General features: G+C 51.1%; 1 protein-coding gene across 2 annotated transcripts; it reads right to left on the reverse strand.

The window, feature by feature from the left end:
* Positions 1-7: 7 nt before the first annotated feature.
* EIF3D (eukaryotic translation initiation factor 3 subunit D) lies at positions 8-7,695 on the reverse strand. Of its 2 annotated transcripts, none has more exons than XM_014964137.1 (15): positions 7,536-7,695; positions 7,077-7,210; positions 6,713-6,758; positions 6,168-6,304; positions 5,985-6,070; positions 5,422-5,494; positions 5,170-5,282; positions 4,827-4,959; positions 4,068-4,215; positions 3,701-3,831; positions 3,137-3,222; positions 2,784-2,913; positions 2,156-2,298; positions 1,099-1,379; positions 8-163 (listed from the first exon to the last, which is right to left on the reverse strand). In XM_014964137.1, the coding sequence occupies exons 2-15, from the start codon at positions 7,197-7,199 to the stop codon at positions 150-152; spliced, it is 1,644 nt and encodes a 547-aa protein (XP_014819623.1). In that variant the 5' UTR covers positions 7,200-7,210; positions 7,536-7,695; the 3' UTR covers positions 8-149. The 2 variants fall into 2 exon arrangements, with proteins under 2 accessions (XP_014819623.1, XP_014819622.1); XM_014964136.1 differs by having other exon boundaries at positions 5,170-5,285.
* Between the last annotated feature and the right edge of the window lie 218 nt (positions 7,696-7,913).

Genomic DNA, 7,913 nt, shown 5'->3' on the forward strand with positions numbered 1-7,913 from the left:
GCCACTTTATTCTGCTTTCTCCGCCCCATTATGACGTATCCGCAGCAAGGCCAGAGCCGGAGGCGCCGCCACCGCCGCAGGCGCCGCCACCGCCGCCTGCGTCCCCCCCGCGACGGGTAGAAGGTGTGGGGGTGGCTGCTCCGCGGGGCTCAGCTCTCCTCCTCTGCAAGAGAAAAGAAAGGGGAATGAAGCGATGGGACCTGCGGAACCAAAAAACAGACGAAATCGCCCCAAAATCCCCGCCCCAGGGCGGGAGCAGAGAGCAGGGAAACCCAGCCCCGGACGTGGGGGCTGTCCCCCCCAGCCCCGGCCATGTGCCTCTACGTCCCCCCAGCCTCCCACCCAGGCAGCTGGATTACATTCCTGAGGAAATTACTCAGCGACCTAAAACTTCCATAATAAAAACCAGAGAGGCCAGGTTGAGTTTACAGCCTTTAAAAAAATAAAAAAACACCCCCAAAAGTCTGGAAGATATTTTTTGTGTCACAGAAACGTTCAGGGTAAACGTTCTCCCACCCCGGGCAGAGCAGGTGCTCAGAGTAGGTCTGGGACAGGGAATGGGGACAGTGCTGGTTCTCTGGAGCTCCCAGACCTATCCCTCAGCCATGGCTCAACTGCTTTACAAAAGCCTCCAACTGAGTCACCTCAGCTGGACCAGGCCACCACAGATTTTAAGTGTGTCACCTTGCAGTCACTCCCATTTCTAAACCTGTAGTGCAAAACCATCCCAGCACCAACAGAAACCAGCACCCAGCCCCAGATCCTGGGGACGAGGAATGAAGGGCTCTTTGGAGAAGTTCCACTTTCCCACTCAGTGTTCTGGATCTGGATCCTCTCCCCACCCCTGCTAAAAATCAGTCCAGAGGCACAACATATGTATTTCCAACTCCCAGCTCTTTTTGCTCCCAGTGTCACAATGTCACTCACCTTTTCCACCACCGAGTCCCATCCTCAGGACCACCCATTCTCCAGCCTCACTCCTCTCTTATCCCTAGTCACATCTCACCCTTTAGATCTCTGTCTTTATCACAGGTCACCCCTTTTCATCCAGACCAGCAGATCACTTTAAAAGCATAAACCACTGAGTACGCTACGAACCTTCCTCTTCCTCTTCTTCCTCCTCATCCTCCTCATCTTCATCAGAGCTGAAGGTGCCGTCAGGCAAGCTGTAGATCCGGATCACCTGCTTGTTGGGGTCCTTCAGGATGAGGTACTTCCCCTCATCCAGCTTCATGCAGATGTCGATGACGCAGCGCAGGATGCCCCAGGCGTTCTCTATGCTCAGGTTGATCTGGCTGGCAAACTCATTGGGCTTGAACTGCTGCGTGCCCAGGATCACATGGCGGGCAGAGTCCTTCACGTGGTAACGTGATACATACCTAGGGAGGGTAAGAAGAAACCAGAGGGGCATCAGGAGATTAAGCCCAACCAGCAGAAGAACGATACCAAGAAAAGCACTGTCGTGAGTTTGGTTATGGGCTGAAAAATCCCAGGACTCCAACACTGAAAGCTAAGAGGATCTCTCTTGGCTACGAGCTGTCAATCAGTAACCTATCACTTTCCCAAATCAGATGAGGTGGTACAAAAGGCAGAGAAGAATTAGTCCCACTGATAAAAATTAGCAACAGCAGGGAGTCTGGACTTAAACACATGCAAATGCATCAGTCCCGTACCTGAGGACAGAACCTAGGATTGCAGAACTAGCAGAACTGAGTTAGCAAATCTCTTGTTCATTATCTGCAGCACAGACTCAACTAATTTACACCAATAGTTCAGGAAAGTACTGCAGTGATACCTCCCTTCCACCCGATTTCTCAGGATCTCAATCAAAATCCTGAGGGGCAGCACAGTCACTCTTTTTATTTCCCATGTTGGCAGTCTCAGTAGACAGGCTGAGAGCCACAGAGGCCACCTGCCCGTCATGTGTGAGGTCTCATCAGGTCAGTCAAAGCAGGAGACACATCAGCCAGATGCTGAGGGGAAGCAGCTTAGACCGAGGCTGGTGTGCTCACTGCAAACTTTCCCCTCTTCCCCACTCAACATGTGGGGTGATTTTTCGATTACTCATTCTACAAATGGTTCACTTTGACATACGCTGGGTCAAATCATGGAAAACACACCTGGAAGATGTTTGCTGTGAAAAGGCTCATCTTACCCGAGTTTCAGATATTCTGATCCAGCCAGCAGCGCGCAACACGTCCAGCGGGCTAATTTGTAGCTGTTGTTTTTCAGCTCTGTGGCAATCACAGCTCCTCTCTGAGAGTCAAGCTTCTGGCGCCAGTCTACTCCATTGCAATACTGAGAGGAGAACCAAAACCAGGGTCAACCTAACGAGCCAGCAGCAGTCACCTCTTCAGCCAGCTTCACATCACACAGGGAAGTTTCTTGTCTACCTTATGACACCATAAGAGGGAATGCCAACAGCAACTTACAGGGAAAGCCCTTGCACAGAAAAGAGAGAAAAGCAACCAGCAGGGATTGGCCAGCATTTGTGGCAATGGTTAGGAAGGGAAGTTTGCGAGGGAAGCGTTCACAAGGGAAGCACGGGAAGAGACTGGCTTCTGTGCCAAACACCTCGGGACAAGATGCTTCAAAACCAGCTACCTCACATCTCAGGGAGAATCCCATCAGCACTGCTTGTCCACCAATGTTATGGGCCTTTGGTGGAAGGTAACCACCCGGGGGACACCGCCAGATGTTTGTCTTATCTTGCCTGCTGTACCTGGCACGTCAGGCAGCAGTGAAGCAGTTAGAGCTAGCTTTGGGATCTCGTTCTTCCTCACCCTGGAATCCCATTCGTTCAGTGTTTTGATGTTGATGAAAGACACTTCTCCATTTGCTCCTGTCATCACTCCATCATGTTCACAGCGGACAATGAGATCTATGTCATCTCCCAGCTTCCACCTTCGGTATCTGCCAACAAACAATCCAGCTGGTTATTTCTGTCTCTTGCTCTTTTTCTGGATCCATGCAAGCACTCATCCTTTCCTCCTCTATTTGTTCACTGTGCTTACATCCAAGAATCCCTCTAATGGTAAAGCTTCTACCAGTAACACTCCTGGCTTATTTTGCCTCCGTATCACACTGACATCCTACCCCCTTGCCAAACCCAGGCATCAGAGAGAGATCAACACACCTGTATGCAACAGAGGCTACTTCATTTTTATCCATGTCATCCTCCACAAAGGGGTTTGGGTTGGGAAACTTGTATTTCTCCTTTCCCTGCAGAAGAAAACCGAAGTGCATGTTAGGGAAAAAAAAAAAAAAACACAAACATCTGAGGGAGCTCTCCCCTACTGGATAAAAATTCTCTTACAGCAACAGTAGATGATTTCCTTTATATAGAAAAGTGCTGAAATACCAAGACAGGTGATGAGAAGCCTCATCTTCACATTAGTCACTTCGCTGTAAGCAGCACTTCTACTGGCACTTCAGCTTCACTAAGTGTACTCAGAAGCCTGCCTGCTTCACTAGTGGGAGTGGGATTTCTTCTTTGTGAAATAAAGGTATAAAATCTTTCTACAGTGAAGTCACACTAATCACCTGAAGTAATCGCACCTCTTTCAAAATGGAAAGAGCATCAGTGTAACATACCTCTGTCAGCTAAAAAAAACGCTTCTGTGCTGTATTACAGCAGCCCTAATGAAGACTCTTCCCAAGACTCTCTGAGACCCTATTACGCAGCACTGTTTAACCTTACCATCCTCAGACACTGCTGGGAGAAGTTATGATTGATGTAGGTAGCTTCCATGGCAAGGTTGCGTGGAGAATTAAAGGAGTTGCCTTCTTCCTGAGGTGGTTCATTGGCTGTTTCACTCACTGTCAGGAGGTCTGAGAAGAAAACCAGATGCAAGTAGTTATATTTGGGGGAGTAAATATGTCGGCTTCAGCAAGTCTCCCACGCCACACTAGAACGGATCAATACTGAAGTTACCCCCACAGCTAGCACAATAATAATCTTCTTCCAATCTTTACACCAAGACAGAATAAACTCAAAAACCCATAAAGAAAACCAGACTCTTTAGCTACCACAACAGCAATGTCTTTCAGGCCTTTTTTTCCCTCACCAAAATCGGAGTTGTCCCTCTTGTCAAAGAAAAGTTTGGATCCAACTCTCTGGACAATGATGTCCCAGGAATAGACAGAACGAGTGCAGCTCATCAGTGTGGCCAGAATGGCATCTGTGGCAAACACATTCCCTTGGGTCTTTGCCAGCTACGGATACAAGAGGAGGAGAAAACTGGGTTTCAGCAGCAACAAGAGCCAATACCCTTCCCCTTCCCTAGCCAGAAGCAGAAGCTTTAGCAAACTCCAATCATGAATTTCCATCTCCCATGCTGAGGATGCTGGACAGGTAGGTACATCACTGATGGCTAGACCTACCCACCAATCCAGTCCCACCCTCACCCAAACAGGAAAAACTAATAAACCTATTACAAAATGTGAATTCTGTTGGGAAAAGACACGTCTCCTCACTGGCGATCGGGTCAGAGAGAAATCTCTGAGCCCTGCTCATCTTCAGAAGCAGACACCTCAAGAACCAGGTCTCTGTCATGAAAGTCTCTTTCCCAACATAGCTCAAGTACCAGTCTGCTCGCCTTCCCAGCTTTTCCTTGGCCAGTTTTCCTAGTTTTGCACTAATGTAGCTCTGCCTTGGACCTAAGAAAAATAAACGACACCAGCTAATGCTTCTTTTCCTTTGCAAGCTTAGGAATCTGCAATTTCTCTGCCCTTCTCTTAACTTTTGTCTAACAGTGATAGCATGCCTCTAACAACAGTACGTGCCAAGAAACACACTATTGGGTTTTACAAACCAGTAAACATACCTTTCGGATAACTGGGTCATCAGTAGTAGTGACAGTATGGAAGATGCGCTTAATGCTCCTCAGTAGCTTCTCGTTCCTTGTTGTAATGCGGTCAAAGGCTTTGTCATAGTATTCTAGGGCTCCACAGCACTCTCTGCGGAGTTAAGAACACCATCTTAACTACAGTTAACACCTCCCATGGACCACACAAGACTGAGGGGCCTGTTGGGCATTCCACTACCTCCACCCTGCTTTGGGTACCTCAACGAAAGCACTGGGGCCAGGCCAAGAGACCCTAGCCCTCCTGCTTTGCAAAAATCCAGTCAATTCAGGAAGCAAGGGCAAGCCTGCTTTAGGAACTCACATGTCCTGTGGCTCCGACACCTCCAGGTAGCGCATCTTCATCAGCCGAGGGAAATCCATCTCTTCTTTCACCTCCCAGTCACTGCGAACTTCAACAGAGGAGTCACGAGGTTTCTGCTGTGCAGCCAGAAGCGGGGTGGACAGAGAGAGAAACAGAGACAGAGCACATCAGGACTCGCATAAGAGGAGCTGCCACATGAACGTAGCCAGAGAAACCAAATCATTGCAGGGGGCAGAAAGGCTGTTAGTTTACCTGTGATTTTTGGTCCCATTTTTGCCTCACTCCAAACTGCTTCTGAAACTTCTTTTGTAGGCGCAAACGATCTCTAAAATAACAAATAGGAGGAAAACCATGAAAGCAAGTTCTCGACTGCTACATGCCACAACCATTCTGATGCTTCCAAATTACAACCAGAAGAGCAAGGCTTTTAGGCACCGAGCCGCTGAAACATTTGCTGAGCCATCTGTTGATCAAGATGCCCGAGGCATTAAAAGCTCTGTTCTTTACGCAGCTCTTTAAATATTTTAACCTCCAAAGACTGCAATGCAATTTCCAGAAGGGGTATGCTCTGCTTTAATATGTCACACTTACCTTCTAAAGGCGAGTCAAAAGCACTTCTAAATTGTTAAGACAGCTGTTTGATACCCATGCTTATAACTAGTGGTGACATCAGCACAACATCAGACTTGCAATACCCTGAAATTCTTCTTTGCTGACTGTTCGCTCTCGTGGGTTCTGTTACAGCAACTTAAATTATCAACAGTATGTTGGCACACTCCAGTCCAAGTATGGTACGTTCGTATCTGCAGCCTCACCTCTCCTTCTGCTTGGCACTCTTTGGCAGCGTCTGCATGCTGAACTGCAGCATGTTCCGACGGTCCTTGTCTCTCCGAAGGTTCCTCTGCAGAAACGAAGGAAAAAAAATACATAAATTTAGTTGCAAAGTAATTATATGCTGCTGAAGGTCTCGTCTAAGCCTGTTTCTGAAGACACGTTACCTGTGCAAATCGCATACGATTCCTCTGGTACGCTGTTTTCTGCGTTCGTGCTGTATCCACCAGCTGGAAGCTGGTCTCATCCTCCTCATGGAAATAGGCATACTGACTGCCGCCACCAAACTGCGATGAGTACTTGTCTGCAAATAAAACAAAGCATCTTGACACCAAGTTTCTAGAAAAAAAAACAAAAACCCCCAACACTTTGTCCCTTTCTCCCCCAAAATTCCCCCAACCGCCTTCACCTAAGTCTGAAGCATGACCTGTGACACCTGCCTTACACCAGCGTGTTTTTTCCCCCCCCTCCAAACCGCCCTGAGAAGCCCCAGTCAGGAGGCAGTACAAAAACCAGGAGTAAGCCCTAAGGACAGGGAGAGCCCCGCAGAGCTCTCCTGAGGGCGACGCACGCTTCCAAATTTCAGAAGCTCTCTCTTGCTGAGGCGTGCAGGTAATCACCGCGGCGGGTGTGAGACATAAAAGCAGGAATGATGACGGAAGCAAACTTTGTAGGAAGTAAGCCACAGAAGCAGCCACCAGACAACACGTACTTGTGTATCTTTTATCCTGATACGTGGCTCCCGTCCAATCAGCCACCTAAGGACAAGCACAAAGAGTCAAAAATTAGCGAGTATCAACCTGAAGATTGCCCCCACCTCTGACTTAATAGGCAGGAACCTCAAGCAGCAGAAGCAAACACTGTTGGACGCTTCAGAACTAATCCTTTCAACCCCCACCTCCGCTTGCCAGCCCTGCTAATTGTTCACAACCGTGCTACGTGTTAGCAAAGAGTGTCAGGAGAGCAGCCATGGTGGCAAGAAGCTCAGCCGGGCAGCAGAGTGCGGAGGTGGGACGCCAGAAGGCACAGAGGGCTCCCTCAGCAGCACCCACCGCCCCACGGCACGGCAGAGGTACCTTTCCCAGGCGGTCTCCTTTACTGAAGGGCTGGTAGGGCATGTCCCTGAACTGCTCGGGCACGGCGCAGGGGCCCCAGCCGGAGGGGTTGTCCTGGATCACGGGCGTCACAAACTTCGCCATTTTCTAAGCTTCTGCAAGGGAGAAAAGGCAAAAATAAACCCCCAAACCCTCAAGTGCCACAGGGAGAGGGACCGCGGCCTTCACCCCGGCACAGGCCAAGGCGCGGCGCCACCGTGAGAAGAGGGTGGGGAGGCCGCCTCCGCCGGCTGGGCCCGTACCGAGGGGAGCGGCCAGAGCGGGGCGAGGGGGCGCGGGGGAAAGTGGGGCGGGAAGGGCGGGGACCCGGCCCCCACCGGAACCGGTGGCAGCGACGGGGCGGGGCGGGGCCGGGGGTCCCGATGCCGGTGGGATTAGGGGGCCGGCCCCGGGGGAAGGGAGACCCGACATCCCCCTCACCTGGGCGGCCCCGTCACGGCCCCGATGGCGGCGGATGAGGCGGCTGATGCGGCGGCGGCGGGGGAAAAGGCCGCACGCAGCCCCGGCCCGCCCTTTCCGCGTCAGCGCCGCGCGACAGCCGCGCCGTCAAGCACCACCGTCGTAAAACTAAGACGTAAAAGAGCGGAGCGCGGCTGCCGTAAAAAAGCGCCCCTTCCCAGCGTAGGCCGTGCGTCCCGGCCATAGAGATGCAGGAGGGGCCGGGCTAGAAAGGCCGCGCGGAGGGTGGACGCGAGCGCCCTCTGTGGCACGGTCCGCCAGCTTCCACCCGGGGCCGGGGCGGCGTGGGGGGGGACACACGGGACGGGGCCTCCGTGGCTCCTCTTCTGGCCACAGCAC

This window comes from Calidris pugnax, unplaced genomic scaffold, assembly GCF_001431845.1.
Source record: "Calidris pugnax isolate Ruff unplaced genomic scaffold, ASM143184v1 scaffold44, whole genome shotgun sequence".
NCBI lineage: Eukaryota > Metazoa > Chordata > Aves > Charadriiformes > Scolopacidae > Calidris > Calidris pugnax.

Excerpts from the sequence above, each read along its gene's own strand:
- EIF3D (XM_014964136.1), bottom strand. The coding sequence starts at position 7,199 with ATGGCGAAGTTTGTGACGCCCGTGATCCAGGACAACCCCTCCGGCTGG. Across the intron at positions 6,759-7,076 it reads AAGGAGACCGCCTGGGAAAG|GTGGCTGATTGGACGGGAGC; the intron begins GTACCTCTGCCG and ends GCTTGTCCTTAG. Across the intron at positions 2,914-3,136 it reads GTAGCCTCTGTTGCATACAG|ATACCGAAGGTGGAAGCTGG; the intron begins GTGTGTTGATCT and ends GTTTGTTGGCAG.